At 43.1% G+C, this 18,457-nt stretch overlaps 1 protein-coding gene across 2 annotated transcripts; it reads left to right on the top strand.

The window, feature by feature from the left end:
* Positions 1-1,238: 1,238 nt before the first annotated feature.
* Positions 1,239-16,611, top strand: LOC118394516 (coatomer subunit beta'). Of its 2 annotated transcripts, none has more exons than XM_035787748.2 (21): positions 1,239-1,398; positions 4,351-4,488; positions 4,607-4,693; positions 4,848-4,974; positions 5,095-5,243; positions 5,419-5,565; positions 5,930-6,029; positions 6,230-6,372; positions 6,607-6,806; positions 7,120-7,230; positions 7,401-7,489; positions 7,707-7,813; positions 8,042-8,185; positions 8,305-8,435; positions 10,873-11,080; positions 11,320-11,430; positions 11,779-11,993; positions 15,050-15,326; positions 15,523-15,606; positions 15,870-16,037; positions 16,195-16,611. In XM_035787748.2, exons 1-21 carry the CDS (start codon positions 1,396-1,398, stop codon positions 16,288-16,290), a joined length of 2,835 nt encoding a protein of 944 aa, XP_035643641.1. In that variant the 5' UTR covers positions 1,239-1,395; the 3' UTR covers positions 16,291-16,611. The 2 variants fall into 2 exon arrangements, with proteins under 2 accessions (XP_035643641.1, XP_035643642.1); XM_035787749.2 differs by having other exon boundaries at positions 15,873-16,037.
* Positions 16,612-18,457: the final 1,846 nt, after the last annotated feature.

Genomic DNA, 18,457 nt, shown 5'->3' on the forward strand with positions numbered 1-18,457 from the left:
ACCTGAAATTATTCCATATTGTGCATGACAGAGAACATGTTACTTCTACTGTATCTGAATGTTATCGAAATGTTGCACCTTCCTCAGGAGCTGATGAACAGCACAGAGATATCGCCACCTGCAGGATATAAGTGGATGTGCAGCTTATTTTCCAGACTGACAGGAGAACGCCATTCCAAGGTAGCATCTCAATGATTCTTTCCTTCATTTGCACTGATCGACCAGGACAAGACCTAGACCTATCCTGTTTCTTCAAAGGGAATGAGATAAGTTGAGGAAGATGACAGCCCAAGCTCCCAATACAAAAATTGATATCTGACCTCAAACACTTTAGATGTATTATCTGAATTCACAGAAACTGACCTGTGAGGACATAGTATGCTTGTAGGGGTTTAAACATTAAGAAAAAAAAATAAAGGACATCTGGATATAAGTTACTGGATTCACCACTTTCTTTTGTCATACTGTTTCAAACTCATATAACACAAGCAAATCTGAATAAAGCATTGTTTATTGTTCCCTCTTTTCAGCCTTATATATGTTGTTTTTGTTGGGCAAATATTCCATAACTCTAATACAATGTTGTCAGTCTTTTCATAGAAATGAATCCGTCATGTGTTAGCCTAAAACCTCTCAAAGTTGATCATGGCAACCCACTATTATTGCTAAACGTCCCTCTGGCTGATCATTTATAAGACTCATTTGTATAGCCCAGTGTTTCTTAACCTCTGTGTCATTGGCCAGCGTCAGTCTGAGGGATGTGCTGAGATAGTTAATTTACAACGGAGTCAGTTTTACAGTTCTAGTTTTAATGTGAGCGTTCCCCCAAGCAGAAAAAGCCCTGACACAAGAGGGACCATAAGCTTGCTGGTCCCAGTTGGCATAAAAAACTTTGAGAAACTACTACCTGGTCAAAGACAATTCCATATGGCCATAGCTGATACACAGCGAAGACTCCTAAACCATATAGGATTAGGAACATAAACTAGTGGGTATGCTTTCTACCCTGGACTGAACACCAGTCTTACAAAGATGGGTTACAGTTGGGCAAATGCAGCAAGTATACCGCAATTTGGGCCATCACAGTGATTCATTTAGTTCGGGAAATAACCGTCTGAACATGTTTATAAACTGCAGAAACATCTTAATGTGCACAACATGTATATGCTATGTTTGAAATAGTAATTTTAACAAGTTATAGCTAAACTACAGCAGTGCACCTTGGAAAAAGTGCCACGACCCCAAACCACACGTCATCGATTAGCATCGCACGCAGTTTCAGGAAGTGTCATGGGTTCCACGTCACTACTCGACAGTCCGTCCACAGAAAACGCAGCACCGACTGTAATTATTCGTAATTCATTCACATAAAGAGAGACAATCCAGGGATAAAACATGGTGAGACAAGTTTACATTCGATATTGAAAGTTATATATTACGTACAGATATGTAGTCTGAATTGTAATGTTTGGTGACATGTCACCAGTTTATGTCAGTAAAGACGGCGCGGTAGTGATTGAGACATGCTAGCTAAGGTAACGATAGCTAGCAAAACAAGCTAGGCCTGTTGCTAGTCAGTTAGCTCACAATTTGTCCACCTACTAACGGTAGTCAATTGTATTTATAAAGCCATTTTTACATCAGCAGATGTCAGAGTGCTATACATAAACCCAGCCTAAAACCCCAAACAGCAAGTAAGGCAGATGTAGAAGCACGGTGGCTAGGAAAAACTCCCTAGAAAGGCAGGAACCTAGGAAAAAACCAAGAGAGGAACCAGGCTCTGAGGGGTGGCCAGTCCTCTTCTGGCTGTACCGGGTGGAGATTATAAGAGTATATGGTGTTCATAGATGACCAGCAGTGTCAAATAATAATAATCACATTGGTTGTAGAGGGTGCAACAGGTCAGAAGTTATATCACGAATAAATGTCAGTTTGCATTTCATAGCCGAGAATTCAGAGGTCGAGACAACAGGTGCGGTAGTGCTGTTCGTCCTTGTGTCTAAACTATTCCAATGCATTATTATATTTTGGGAATGATGATAGCTAGCCAAACACTTGCTAAGTAGCAAGGATCATCAAGTCAAATCAAATTGTATTTGTCACATGCTCTGAATACAGAAGGTATTTCACCTTACAGTGACATTTTTTATTTTATTTGACCTTTTATTTAACTAGGCAAGTCAGTTAAAAACAAATTCTTATTCTCCATGACGGCCTAGGAATAGTGGGTTAACTGCCTTGTTCAGGGGCAGAAAGACTGATTTTTACCATGTCAGCTTGGGGATTTGATCTTGAAACCTTTCGGTTACAATTCCAACGCTCTAAATGCTTACTTACAAGCCCTTAACCAAAAATCTAATTTTATTGTTCACATACACATGGTTAGCAGATGTTATTGCGAGTGTAGGGAAATGATTGTGCTTCTAGTCCCAACATGTAACCTAACAATTCCACAACAACTACCTAATACACACAAATCTAAGGGAATGGAATAAGAATATATAAATATATGGATGAGCAATGACAGAGTGGCATAGGCAAGATGCAAAAGATGTTATAAAATACAGTAAATACATATGAGATGAGTGATGCAAAATATGTAAACATTAGTAGTGGCATTATTAAAGTGACTAGTGATCCATTTATTAAAGTGGCCAATGATTTCAAGTCTGTATGTAGGCAGCAGCCTCTCTGTGTTAGTGATGGCTGTTTAACAGTCTCATGGCCTTGAGATGGAAGCTGTTGTTCAGTCTCTCGGTCTCAGCTTTCATGCACCTGTACTGACCTCGCCTTCTGGATGGTAGCGGGGTGAACAGGCCTTTGCTCAGGTGGTTGTCATCCTTGATGATCTTTTTGGGATTCTTGTGACGTCGGGTTCTGTAGCTGTCCTGGAGGGCAGGTAGTTTGCCCCCGGTGATGCGTTGTGCAGACCGCACCACCCTCTGGAGAGCCTTGCGGATATGTCTGCTACTTGAACTCTGACACATTTATTTGGGCTGCAATCTGAGGTGCAGTTAACTCTAATGAATTTGTCCTCTGCAGCAGAGGTAACTCTGGGTCTTTCTTTCCTGTGGTGGTCCTCATGAGAGACAGTTTCATCATAGCGCTTGATGGTTTTTGCGACTGCACTTGAAGAAACTTTCAAAGTTTCTCTTTGCTTATTTGAGCTGTCCTTGCCATAATATGGACTTGGTCTTTTATCAAATAGGGCTATCTTCTGTATACCAACCCTACCTTGTCGCAGCACAACTGATTGGCTCAACACAACTGATTGGCTCAAACACATTAAAAGAAAGAAAGAAATTCCACAAATTAACTTAACAAGGCACACCTGTTAATTGAAATGCATTCCAGGTGACTCATCTCCTCTCATGAAGCTGGTTGAGAGAATGCCTAGAGTGTGCAAAGCTGTCATCAAGGCAAAGGCTGGCTACTTTGAAGAATGTCAAATATAAAATATATTTTGATTTGTTTAACACTTTTTTGGTGACAACTACATGATTCCACATGTGTTATTTCATAGTGTTGACTTCTTCACTATTATTCTACAATGTAGAAAATAGTAAAAATAAAGAAAAACCCTTGAATGATTAGGTGTGTCCAAACTTTTGACTGGTACTGTACATGTAGGTAGAGGTAAAGTGACTATGCATGAATAATAATCAGAGTAGCAGCAGTGTTAAAATGGGTAGCCATTTGATTAGCTGTTCAGGAGTCTTGTGGCTTAGGGGTAGAAGCTGTTAAGAAGCCTTTTGTCTAGCTATCCTTTGGCAATGATGCTCTTGTCCTCGTAGCTAGTTAACGTTAGCTAGCTACACTAAATATCACATTTCCCTACTACCGTTACGTTGAGCAGTTTCAAGTTAAATGTCACATGCATAATTCCAGTGAAATGCCCTTTTTACACGCTCTAAACCCAACAATGCAGTAATCAATATCCAATATTTATTTATCTAGCTAGCCATCTCTCTATATTTTGCATGTAAAATATTTTTATTTGATGGTACGGTAGCTGCATTGCTAGCCACTGTGCTGTGTTTACATTTTTGGGGATTTTGGAAGGATTAGTAATTGTGTACTAGCTAGAGTTTTATCACCATTAGCTTGCAAACTAGCTATGATCTGCAATCTGGGGTGTATTCATTAAGCCGATTCTGTTGCAAAACGTCTCTTTAATAGAAGCAAACGGAATGAAACGTGGAGGGGCCTACCTGAATTTGTCCAATATAGACTTTAGTTTTCGTTGCAAATTGCAACTGTTTGGACTAATGATTACACCCCAGAACAGTACACTGTGCACTGCTGTCAGTTTATTTGGATTGACTTGACAGCATATCATCTGTCTCACAGCCTCTCAGGCTGGACATCAAGCGGAAGCTGACAGCCCGGTCAGACCGTGTGAAGAGCGTGGACCTCCACCCGACCGAGCCGTGGATGCTGGCCAGCCTGTACAATGGTAGTGTCTGTGTCTGGAACCACGAAACACAGGTAAACAAACACACACGGTTCCAGTTTGATGTTGAGTACTTGCACCATGGAGATAAACAACTCAAAGCGAAACGTATATGCAATTAAAATGTACGATTTGTAAATATCTCCAATCCAGACCTTGGTGAAGACCTTCGAAGTGTGTGACCTTCCAGTGAGAGCATCGAAGTTTGTAGCCAGGAAGAACTGGGTCATAACCGGAGCGGTGAGTGATGCTGATTTAAAATTCAGGACAAGCATCTAGCTAATGAGAAACGAGAACTACTTATGGTCTATCTTCCACCACTTTGTGTTGACTTATAGAATGGAGATTATGTGCTCACTGCATTTGCAACGTCTTTCCTCCTTCCTCTCTGTAGGATGACATGCAGATCCGTGTGTTCAACTACAACACCCTGGAGAGGGTCCACATGTTTGAGGCCCACTCTGACTACATCCGCTGTATCGCCGTTCATCCCACCCAGCCCTACATCCTCACCAGCAGTGGTGCGCAATCAGTAACTCTTCTTTTTCTTTTTTTGACTCCCGTCTTTTTATACTTTTTATACTCATTCTCTGTCACACAAGTATGATATTAAGTGACTGTTACTTCCTGTGTGTGTCCAGACGACATGCTAATCAAGCTGTGGGACTGGGAGAAGAAGTGGTCTTGCAGTCAGGTGTTTGAGGGCCACACCCACTACGTCATGCAGATCGTCATCAACCCTAAAGACAACAACCAGTTTGCCAGCGCTTCTCTGGACAGAACCATCAAGGTAAGACCAGACTGTGTGTGTGTGTGTGTGTGTGTGTGTGTGTGTGTGTGTGTGTGTGTGTGTGTGTGTGTGTGTGTGATGACTGCTTAACAAAAGTTGTGTGCTTACAACAACCATAGAGTGTCGATGTTTGTGAGTGTTGTTTTTTTCTGACACATGGTCTGTCTTATCCCAGGTGTGGCAGCTGGGCTCCTCCTCTCCTAACTTCACCCTTGAGGGCCATGAGAAAGGAGTCAACTGCATTGACTACTACAGCGGAGGGGACAAGCCATACCTCATATCAGGTGCTGATGACCGTCTGGTCAAGATTTGGGACTACCAGGTAAGACAGAGGTGGGATGAAACATTGTAGCCACTTCCAGATCATAACAAGCAGTGAAATGACATTCTACTATAGTAGATTCAGATTTATATGTGGATGAGCATGGCCAAATTCTGTGTAACTCAGTAGTAAATGCAGTACGACACTATGCAAAGCATCCATTCACTACTGCGGTACTAAGGGTGAGTGCTGTCCTGTGCCTCACCTACTCAATGGAGGCGGGGTTAGTGGACTGTGTGTTTGAGCATGACTATTTTAGTCTTGCTGACCGTTCTCGTCCCCTTGTCTCTCACCAATAAAAAATATGTATTGTAGATGTTTGTAGCAGAGTATCACTCTCTCTCTCTTTATTTCCTCCCATCAGAACAAGACGTGTGTGCAGACCCTGGAGGGCCACGCCCAGAATGTGTCGTGTGTCAGCTTTCACCCAGAGCTGCCTATCATCATCACAGGCTCAGAGGACGGTGAGTTAATTCCTGATACACACTCTATCATATTCCGATCGTCTGAAAGTACTTCTTCTGTTGTTGCTGAGCAGATATATTTGCTCCACTCTGGATGATTTTACATATCGAAAGATACAAACGTTAAATAAAACCGTTAAATAAAAACATGCACACAAGTCCCAAAAATATTTTTTCAAATCCATTCTATGGTTCCTTAGGCACTGTGCGTATCTGGCACTCGAGTACATACCGTCTGGAGAGCACGCTGAACTACGGCATGGAGCGCGTGTGGTGTGTGTGTGGCCTGAGAGGCTCCAACAACGTGGCGCTGGGCTACGACGAGGGCAGCATCATCATCAAGGTGTTCAATAGAAACGTCAATGACTATATATTTGTGCATAAGGGTCAAACTCAAGAAAAATATATATATTTTCACACTGATGGGTTTCCACTGAGTTTGATAGAATTTCTGTTTGTACATATTTCACACGTACTCTTTAACTACCTTTCTATGTTGAAACAACTACTCAGTGACATCTCCTCTGCGCTCCTGAAAGCCTTGGTACTTTATTCCATCCTCTCCTGTGATCTGTAGCTGGGGCGTGAGGAGCCAGCCATGTCCATGGACACCAGTGGGAAGATCATCTGGGCCAAGCACTCGGAGGTGCAGCAGGCAAACCTGAAGGCCATGGGCGACACGGAGATCAAGGATGGAGAGAGGCTGCCGCTGGCCGTCAAAGACATGGGCAGCTGTGAGATCTACCCCCAGACCATCCAGCACAACCCCAACGGAAGGTCAGTTCGCACTGCATTGGACTCCCGTGTCAGCTATTCAGGGAATACATTCAAATGTCTTGCACAACAACTGCATATTTGTGTGCCACACCTTTAAAGGCAAAGCTGTTTTCAAATGTTATATAAAAAAAAAAAATGTTAGAAAACATATGGACCACACACACACACACACACATACTTTAAAACGTGTTCCACATCTCCAGAAATAAATAGCTACTTCTCCAAACACACCTCAACTTCAGAGTCTGTTGAAAATCTGGAAGTTTTATTGAGCCCCTCTCTAATCCATATGCATTGTTGTTTGTGTTGTCAGGTTTGTTGTGGTGTGTGGAGACGGAGAGTACATCATCTACACTGCTATGGCCCTGAGGAACAAGAGCTTCGGCTCAGCGCAGGAGTTTGTCTGGGCACACGACTCCTCCGAGTGAGTCCATCACACACACCCTTACAATTCATTCACAGCAATTGGGATTTAGCTTTATATAATTTAATTTAATAACCAATCAAATGATGTAATTGTATTTATTTTCTTCTTCCAAGAATGGATGATTACTTTCTGTCACTCACAAATGTCCATGGTCTGTCTTGTCATAGGTATGCCATCAGGGAAAGCAACAGTGTGGTCAAAATCTTCAAGAACTTCAAGGAGAAGAAGTCTTTCAAGCCAGACTTTGGTGCTGAAGGTAAGTGGAAGAAGGCCGGCCCAGGTAGTTAGTAGTGTGAACAAAGATACTGCAAACAAATTATTATGACAGTTTTGATGGAACCCGCCAGGTAATGAAAACAGAAAATGAAATGAACGTTCTTATTGGACAAATCCAGGTAGTCCATATGTGTTTCAGTATGTTTTCTTCCAACTGGTGCCCAATGAATATGACCCTGATATAAATTTCCCTGTAGGTATCTATGGAGGCTTTTTGCTAGGCGTCAGGTCAGTGAACGGTCTGGCCTTCTATGACTGGGAAAACACAGAGCTGATCCGCCGCGTCGAGATCCAGCCCAAACATGTGAGTACTGTTGAGAAAATAGCATCTTTATCAGAATATAGATATGTACAGGAGCATCCTAGCATGTACAAGGGTCTGTTTCGGTGAATGTTTGCTTTTCTACCCCGTATCGTATTGATAGAAATGTGCATATGACATTAACGTTTTCATCATCGTGACATCAGGACCGTAAGCGAAGCATGAGATAACACTGCATCCTCCTCTCTCTTTCCCTCTCTCTGTTTGTAGATCTTCTGGTCAGACTCAGGGGAGTTGGTGTGTATAGCCACAGAGGATTCCTTCTTCATCCTGCGCTACCTGTCAGAGAAAGTAGCCGCCTCCCAAGAGAACAACGAGGGAGTGACCGAGGATGGCATCGAAGACGCCTTTGAGGTGTGTGTGTGTGACAGGCAAATACTCTGGTGCCCTTGACAACATAACACCAGTGAACACCCACCTCCCTTCCTCCTCCCTAATCTGTTGGCCATTTTGTGTCTGTTTTGATCCTCCAGGTCCAGGGGGAGATCCAGGAGGTGGTGAAGACAGGCCTATGGGTGGGAGACTGCTTCATCTACACCAGCTCTGTCAACAGACTCAACTACTTTGTAGGGGGAGAGATTGTCACCATCGCTCACCTGGACAGGTATGGCGAACCAGGGTTATATTTATTAGAGCACAGCGTAGCAATACGTTTTGCAACAGAAAACAAAACAAATATTTCTTATTGGGCAAATTGAGGTAGGTCCCTCTCTGTTTGGTTCATAGTGAATACGATCCAGGAGTAAGAGACTGGAGTTGAAGAATACGTGGAGCTTAGTGCTGCTTTGAGTGCGACCCCTGTCTTGCTGGCTGTGTAAGCACTGGTGTTGGGGGTATAAGACCAGAAACAATAACCTCTGTAAATTTGCTAAATGTTTGTGTTATGTCAACTAATGTAAAGCTAAAAGTCCCCACTAGTGTCCTCTTTAGGGCAACATTTGAATCAGTCAAGTCCTTTTGCGTTGAAAGCAGCATATGTGCTTGGGCTACATTGACATTCATTCCACAACAAGACTATCCAACAAATAACTGAACTGAATAAACGGGGGGCACTAACTTACTCAACAACCTAAGTGTATTTATTTGTTCTGGACAGAGATTGAAGTGGAACTGACAGCGTTTTAACTACTTTGCAGATATCAAACAGACAGTCATATCAGCCAAAAATATCAAATTCCCAGTTTATGCTACAAAACCAACAAACTTAAAAGACGTACAGTAGACATAGTTTGCAGAATAGATGGATGTTCAGAACATGATGAATATAATTCACCAATACATTCCTATCAGGTTATAAATGGAAGCTGGCCTGGTACATTGTTTGCTGCCTCCACCCACTTGGGATGCACCGTTTCACTTTCAATTACTACCTTTTTTGGGACAAAAGCATATGAATGTAACTAAGGCTGGGAATGTCAATATAATCAAACTAGCAAGGGCAATGATCACAAGTCAGTCATAACATGCCTAATAGGCTAGCGTATCTATTTAGGAGGCTAAATATACAGAGACCAATGTTAGTTAGCTAGCTGCTGGGAGGATGTCATGTCATTGGACAAGTGGGTGAGTGACTGACTTTTTCCCCCTCACCGTTTTTCAGTGGCTACAGCTAAAGATGCAGGTGTCATTTGGTTAGCTAGCAAGAAATGTGAATTGCTTTGCTAGCTATGCTGACCTTGGAACAACTATTCTCCACATAATGAATATCTCTTAGTTGTCAATCATGTATTTGGCATTGATCAAATGGGCAGGCAGGCAGTTCCCATTCAATTGGCAAAATGTGGGTTGGGACAAGCTTGCATTGGCTGGCAAGCGGCAGAAGGGCAAGCTACTTTTCCCCATCGTTTATCAGTGCAATTTTGACGGCCAACTTTAAGCTGAAGAAGAGGGTTTGTCACTCTAGATTTGAGCTCATATTGCTCTGACTAACTTCTGTTGTTGATTTTAGGGAGGAAGAGAGGCTACCTGTTCGTAGTGGTTTGATCAATAGGACTGTAAAGTTCCCAAATATAAGAGGACTCCTGTGGTATTTACATTACTGCAGAAACCCATTCAGGTCTATTTTGTGGCTTGTGCAAATGCTTTTTAATGGTCTAAAGTCGCACTGTTGCTACTGCCTGTAAACACACAGTCCAGTTGAAAGTGAGTGATGGCAGGCCCTACTGCCTGTAAACACACAGTCCAGTTGAAAGTGAATGAGGGCAGGCCCTACTGCCTGTAAACACACAGTCCAGTTGAAAGTGAGTGATGGCAGGCCCTACTGCCTGTAAACACACAGTCCAGTTGAAAGTGAGCGAGGGCAGGCCCTACTGCCTGTAAACACACAGTCCAGTTGAAAGTGAATGATGGCAGGCCCTACTGCCTGTAAACACACAGTCCAGTTGAAAGTGAATGAGGGCAGGCCCTACTGCCTGTAAACACACAGTCCAGTTGAAAGTGAGCGAGGGCAGGCCCTACTGCCTGTAAACACACAGTCCAGTTGAAAGTGAGCGAGGGCAGGCCCTACTGCCTGTAAACACACAGTCCAGTTGAAAGTGAGTGATGGCAGGCCCATATGGCTTATTTGCATACACGTCTATTGTAGTTCTGATTGTCTATGGCGCACCGGTCTGTGTAGAGTCTGGTCCAGGACAGGGCCAACATCTTTATTAGGTTTTATTTACTGCGGTGTCTATTAATTGTCCAAACGCACAGACGCTTTCTCACTATATATTGCTGTAGAATTTCCCCAAAAGCCTTACTCTACGTCATTCCCAAACATTCTATGAAAGTGCTCAGAAAATGTCCAATAAATAAGGAGGCATCATTCTTCCCTGGTGTATATGAACAGATTTGTATCAGATTTCACATTGCTAAAACGCTGTCAGTTACACGTTAAGCCTAGTCCTGGACTAAAAAGATCTTCCTTCATTCAGCATGCTTTTTAGTCGACAACTAGGCTTTTTCTGTGCATTGGAAACCAGTCCTAGAACGCCATCTCAAAGTGTGATCAGTTTCCTTTTAAATCGCTATTACATATGGTCTATCTGCTCCATCCATAGAACCATGTACCTCCTGGGCTACATCCCCAAGGACGACCGCCTGTACCTGGGTGACAAGGAGCTGAACATCGTCAGCTACTCCCTACTGGTGTCTGTGCTGGAGTACCAGACAGCTGTGATGCGCCGGGACTTTGGCATGGCCGACAAAGTGCTGCCCACCATCCCCAAGGAGCAGAGGACCCGCGTAGCACACTTCCTGGAGAAACAGGTCAGAAACTTCCTGTTCACAGAGGAAGTGAGGCGAATAGATGAAGTAAAATGTAGTATTTTGAACCTATGGTGGAGCCGGGGTGCAACGGGAATTCTAGCTAGACTATGGGATGCTAGCATTTCTGGGCTCTCCATTTCAAAACAAAAATTGTATGTGGCTGCTGTTGTGTGAAATGACTGTGTGTCTTTGCATGAAATGTTACAATGTTTACTGATGTGTTCTTGTTGGTCATCCAGGGCTTCAAGCAGCAGGCTCTGGCCGTGTCATCAGACTCGGAGCACAGGTTTGAGCTTGCCCTGCAGCTGGGGGAGCTGAAGATCGCCTATCAGCTGGCTGTGGAGGCAGAGGTGAGACCTACAGTACAATAGGCTATGGAGAGACCACTGCACACACACTACAAGAGTTCAAAGACTAAAGATGAATATATGTCAGTCATTCTACAATTAGTTATTCAATACTGAAGACTATCTTCTAGGCTTAAATATATTTAGTCAACATCTGATTTAGATCTGAATGGACTGTGTAGTTAAATGGAATTAATTAACTGTCCTTCAGCTAAGCTGCACTAAACGATGCTTAACTATGTAATTGTTTTAGCTCGAAGTGAGGTTTCAACTTCCTACGATATCCGTCTAACTGACAGTACTGTATAACGTGAATGTAAACATTAGAACCGTTGTTTTCTCTGGTGGCAGTCGGAGCAGAAGTGGAAGCAGCTGGCAGAGCTGGCCATCAGTAAGTGCCAGTTTAGCCTGGCCCAGGAGTGCCTTCATCACGCCCAGGACTACGGTGGCCTGCTGCTGCTGGCCACCGCCTCGGGCAACGCCGCCATGGTGGGCAAGCTGGCCGAGGGTGCCGAGCGGGACGGCAAGAACAACGTGGCATTCATGACCTACTTCCTGCAGGGGAAGTGAGTACAGAAGAGGGGAACAGGCAGGTGGATGGAGCACATCATGTGATTTACATTGAACAAAAATATAAACGCAACATGGAACAATTAACATTTTTACTGAGTTACAGTTCATATAAGGAATTAAGTTAATTGAAATAAATTCATTAGGCCCTAATCTATGGATTTCACATGACTGGGCAGGGGTGCAGCCATGGGTGGGACTTGGAGGGCAATAGGCCCACCCACTGTGGAGCCAGGCCCAGCCAATCAGAATGAGTTTTTCCCAACAAAAGGGCTTTATTACAGACAGAAATGCTCCTCAGCACCCCTCCCCCCACAGATGATCCTGCAGGTGAAGAAGCCGGATGTGGAGGTCCTGGGCTGGCGGGGTAACACCTGGTCTGCGGTTGTGAGGCCGGTTGGCCGTACTGCTAAATTCTCTACAACAATGTTGTATTTATTTTGGATTCCCATTGCAGCTACTCTTCCTGGGGTCCAGCAAAATTAAGGCAGTTTATAAAATTTACAACATTAAATCAAATCAAATGTTATTTGTCACATGCGCCGAATACAAGTGTAGACTTTACCGTGAAATGCCTACTATACAAGCCCTTAACCAACAGTGCAGTTGAAGACGGGTTAAGAAAATAAATATTTACCAAGTTGACTAAAATAAAAAGTAACAAGAATAACAATAACGAGGCGATATACACTTGGCACTGGTACCGAGTCAGTGTGTGGGGGTACAGGTTAGTTGAGGTAATCTGTATATGTAGGTGGGAGTGAAGTGACTATGCATAGATAAACATTAGAATACATTCACAGGTTTCACAACACGCTGTGTGCCCTCAGGCCCCTGCTCCACCACTATCACAGATCTACAGTACAAAATCCATGTGATCATGTGTGTGTATAGTGCGTATGTTATTGTGTGCATGTGTCTGTGTCTTTGTTTGTCTCTTCACAGTCCCCGCTGTTCTATAAGGTGTTTTTTGTATCTGTTTTTTAAATATAATTTTACTGCTTGCATCAGTTACTTGATGTGGAATAGAGTTCCATGTAGTCATGGCTTTTTGTAGTACTGTGCACCTCCAATAGTCTGTTCTGGATTTGGGGACTGTGAAGAGACCTCTGGTGGCATATATTGTGGGGTAATGATGGGTGTCTGTGCTGTGAGCCAGTAGTTCAAACAGACAGCTTGGTGCATTCAACATGTCAATACCTCACATAAATACAGTGATTAAGTCAATCTCTCGTCCACATTGAGCAAGGAGAGATGGAGCTAATAATAATAAGCATGTCAAAGTCCTTTTTGTGGTATCTGACCACACGACTGAACAGTAGTCCAGGTGCGACAACTTGGGCCTGTAGGATCTGCCTTGTTGATAGTGCTGTTAAGAAGTTAGAGCAGCACTTTATTATGGCCAGACTTCTCCCCATCATAGCTATTGTTGTATCAATATGTTTTGACCATGACAGTTTACAATCCAGGGTTACTCCAAACAGTTTAGTCTCCTGAACTTGCTGAATTTCCACCTTATTTATTGCAAGATTTAGTTGAGGTTTAGGGTTTAGTGTATGATTTGTCCCAAATACAATGCTTTTAGTTTTAGTAATATTTAGGACTAACTTATTACTTGCCACCCACTCAGAAACTAATTGCAACTCTTTGTTAAGTGTTGCAGTCCTTTCAGTCGCTCTAGTAACTGACATGTGTCGAGTCATCAGCATATAAAGTAAAGCCAGTGGTATGTCATTAGTAAAAATTGAAAGAAGTAATGGGCCTAGACAGTTGCCCTGGGGAATTCCTGATTCTATCTAGATTATGTTGGAGAGGCTTGGGCTCCCAAGTGGTACAGCGTTCTAAGGCACTGCATCTTGGTACTAGAGGCGTCACTACAGACACGCTAGTTCGATTCCAGGCTGTATCACAACTGGCCGTGATTGGGAGTCCCATAGGGCGGCGCACAATTGGCCCAGAATCGTCTGGGTTTGGCCAGTGTAGGCCATCATTGTAAATAAGAATTTGTTCTTAACTGACTTGTAAAATAAAGGTTAAATAAAACTACAACTCCAGCAGCAGACTATTGTTGATAATGTCAAAAGCCGCAATGAAGTCTAACAAAACAGCCTCCACAATTTATCATCAATTTCTCTTAGCCAAACATCAGTCATTTGTGCAAGTGCTGTGCTTGTTGAATGTCCTTCCCTATAAGCGTGCTGAAAGTCTTGTCAATTTGTTTACTGTAAAATAGCACTGTATTTGTTCAAACACATTTCTTTCCAAAAGTTTACTACGGGTTTGTAACAGGCTGATTGGTCAGTTATTTGAGCCAGTAAAGGGGGCTTTACTATGCTTAGGTAGCGGAATGACTTTTGCTTCCCTCCAGGCCTGGGGGCACACACTTTCTAGTAGGCTTAAATAGAAAATATGGCAAATAGGAGTGGCAATATCGTATGCTATTATCCTCAGTAATTTTCCATCCAAGTTGTCAGACCCTGGTGGCTTGTCATTGTTGATAGACAACGGCTTAGGCTGCTTATGGTAGAGAAATTAACATTCAATTCTTTGGTGGACATCCCTGCAGTCAGCATGCCAATTGCTCCCTCAAAATACATCTGTGGTATTGTGTTCTATGACAAAACTGCACATTTTAGACTCTCCTTTTATTGCGTAAGGTGCACCTGTGTAATGATCATGCTGTTTAATCAGCTTCTTGATATGCATTATCTTGACACGGGAGAAATGCTCACTAACAGGGATGTTGAGAAATAAGCTTTTTGTGTGTGGAACATTTCTGGGATCTTTTATTTCAGCTCATAAAACATGGGACGGACACTTTATATTTGTTTAGTTTTTTTGTCCAGTGTATTACCATTGGAATCTTTCTGTCACCGGCGCTATTCCTTCATCCATGACAGTGAGGCATCAGACTTACTTGTTGTAGCTGTTAACAATGAGCAAAAATAAGCTCTTGGAAAGTACATAACTTTACTCTTTATGATAGAACATGTGATTAGTAGGAGTGTATTGGACCTCTCTCTGACACTGGTGTCTGGCTGTCTGTCCTCAGACTGGACCACTGTCTAGAGCTGCTGATCCGGACCAACCGGCTGCCCGAGGCGGCCTTCCTGGCCCGCACCTACCTACCCAGCCAGGTATCCAGAGTGGTCAAGCTGTGGAGGGAGAGCCTGGCCAAGGTCAACCAAAAGGCGGCTGAGTCACTGGCCGACCCCACTGAGTATGAGAACCTGTTCCCCGGGCTGAAGGAATCGTTTGTGGCCGAGCAGTTCCTTCGTGAGACCTGCCTGGGCAACTCCATGCCCGCCACCAACTACCCTCTCATCACGGTGAGTGGTGTGGGTTGGAGGTGGAGCTTTAATTAATGTGAACGTCAGATTATTCACATCTCAAATCTGAAAGATAGTTATGGATGCATATTTGCATCACAGAAGTTGTTCACTCTCTCCATCCTTATCTCATCCATTGCTGTCTTTGTCTGATCGTTGACACACAACACCCATTCCTCATGTCTCTTTTCTCCAGCCCAATGAAGAACGTAATATACTAGAGGAGGCCACAGGCTACGAGCCCAAAGGAGCTCCACTCTCCCTCGCTACACCGGTACTGGTAAGTCTTCATTCTTCTCAGAAACCTCCACTACAAAGACTAATTGGTAGTCAACTTGATTAAAGGCTTTGTAGTTCTCGTTCTACACAGACAATATGTTTTTGATATCACAGACCTAGAAGTGGAAGAGTAGAGTTTCACATCTAGAAAAGCCCTCACATGTTGGCTGGATTAAAGATGGAAACCGGGGAGATGCTAAAAAACAGATCTCACACCCCTGGTGTGTGGAGTCCTGCTCATGTCTGTGTGCGTGCGTCCACCAGCAGGCTGAAGACAGCGGCGAGGAGACCATGCTGGCTGCAGGCGTGATGGAGTCCGTGTTGGCGGCGGTAGTGGCCCCCGTGGCTGCAGCCGTGATTCCCTCGGAGGCAGAGCCTGAGGTTGCACCTGAGGAGCAAAGCCCCAGCTCATCTGAGTCACAGAAGGACAAGGTAGGCAACAGCCTCCCTAGAAATAGACAAATGTTCAGTAGGTGAGGCGCTTTACCACTGAGAAGAAATCGAGATGTATGAACATACCCTGTTGCAATATCAGTACCATTAGCTGTGTTATGGACCAGGTGTTAACGTTGTGTGTTTACTTCCCCAGGTCCTGGATGAACTTGAAGACGACCTGGACAACATGGAGCTGGACGACATTGATACCTCGGACGTCAACCTGGACGAGGACTTCCTGGATGACTGAGAAACCCCCTTCTCTCTCATTCATGCTATCAATTTATTTAAGAGACCAAACCCACTTTTGTATTTTTACTTTACCTGTGTTATTTTTGTCCTACAGTGTTTGGAAGACTAAGTAGATTATGATGCTGATTCCCAGGCGAGGGAAAGAGGAGAGTTATACATGTCTTGAATCTTAAAGCAGATTTTTTTTAAACTTCATCCAGGACCTTCACTAATTACCTGTGCATTGAGTTATATATTTTCACCCCTGTATGTGTTCAACGGCAAATCAGTGTTCATTTACGCCAAATAAATTGCAAATGATGTACATGTATGTCAAACACTGGTGTTGTCAGTTTGACCTTTTTGATCCATCAGGGGTGTAATCATTAGACGCTGGCTTTTAAACTGACCTCTAAAAAGTTCAATATTTCATTTGTGCTGTGTTTATCAGCGTTCTTTCACAGTAGACTTGAGTTGTTAATTCTTCATTTGTCGTTCCTCATGTATAAAACTAGCTGGTTTTGAATGTTACTTCAAATTGTTTTAAAGCAACCATTATTATAACTTGCCAGTAAGCCATCAAAGTATGTTTTTGCTTTGACCAGTAGATACACTGCTTGACTTGACCAAGGGCGTACCAGTACCTCACATGTTCTACTGCTTGTTCCTGCACCTCTTAGAATATTAGCTGCACCTAAATATAAGCAGTACCGGCATCTATTTCAGTTCAGCAGGCCACACAATTGTGGAATATTCCGAAAAATGTGTAGAACACTAGCGTTATCATATTTTTGTGTAAATCCCTCACGGATTCAACGTTTGATTCAGCAATTAACCACGTCTAAAAGAGTAGTGTGTGTCTGCGCAGCTTAACTGCAATGTAGTCGATCTCAAATGTTCCGTCTTCAAGTGACTCATCCTACACTTTCAGTAAACACGTTTAGCTTTGTCTGCTCTTGGCTTTAAGCACAATGGTCTCCTGGCGCGCTCTTTTATACAGAGCTTTTCAGGGTTATATTTTCGTTTTAATCTGAAAATCCGGTGTTTCTCAACAAGATAAAATCGTTCAAACAAGCTACCTTATATGGCCACAGCCGGAGTTTTACAGCAAATAAGGAGATGGCTTTATCTGCCTAAAGTAGCAACATTGTTTTCATGTTGTGTTCCTGCGGAGGCACAGGTAGCATTGGCTACTACTAGCTACAACAACAAGCGGAATAGCGGCCAGATCAGCGGCGAAGGGTTTGGCTTGCAATGTTCTGACATTAACAAGATGTCGAGATGACTTGGGATTTCATGGATGAGTGAAAATGGGGTTTGTGGTCCTTCTGTACGGGATATCATCTGAACTACTTCGGCCGGGGGTGTGTTTGTGCTGTTCCAGGTTGTGGCCAACGGCGGCCATGATGGAGCAAAAGGTGGTGTGGCCAGACACTTTTGTTGGATGCAAGAAGAAGAAGATGGTGATGAGTTTTTGTGGACCAAATGTATCTAAAATACAATGGTGACTTCCTTTGGGTTTCAATCATTTTGCTTAGATGAATACTATAGGTTGACTAAAACCCAATATGCACTAAATTGTATTTATCTACACAGGGACAGTAAGAAATGTCTAACTTTGTTTGTTTTTTTTTGCTTTGGGGAGTTTTTGTTTTTATTGGGCAGAGGGTGTAGTGCGTTTTTTCCCCATGTTAACATTTGGTCTTTTGCAAGTTTTACTATATATGTTTATATTATCTTTAACTAGGTAAGTCCGTTAAGATCAAATTCTTATTTTCAATGACAGCCTAGGAACAGTGGGTAACTAACTGCCTTGTTCAGGGGCAGGATGACAGATTTGTACCTTGGCAGCTCGGAGATTCAATCTAGCAACCTTTCGGCTACTGGCCCAAAGCTCTAACCACCAGGCTTACCTGCCGGCCCCAGTGTCAGAACTTAAAATACAGCCAGACTGGGCTGCTACTGTGCCTTTCTCTACTTTATAAACGGTTGAGAGTAGACCCACAACTGATGCAAATGGAATGAAATCTAGAAAATCACAGGGCTTGTGTGTCATTATTCAAATGACAATTTGCCTGCAGTATACATGCCTAGAGTCAAATGTTGTACTCACCTGTAAACAATCGCCTAATTAAATTATTCATTGCAATGCAGTATTGTAGGCTAGTCTAGGTAGGATAATAATC

Source organism: Oncorhynchus keta, chromosome 15 (assembly GCF_023373465.1).
Source record: "Oncorhynchus keta strain PuntledgeMale-10-30-2019 chromosome 15, Oket_V2, whole genome shotgun sequence".
Lineage (NCBI taxonomy): Eukaryota > Metazoa > Chordata > Actinopteri > Salmoniformes > Salmonidae > Oncorhynchus > Oncorhynchus keta.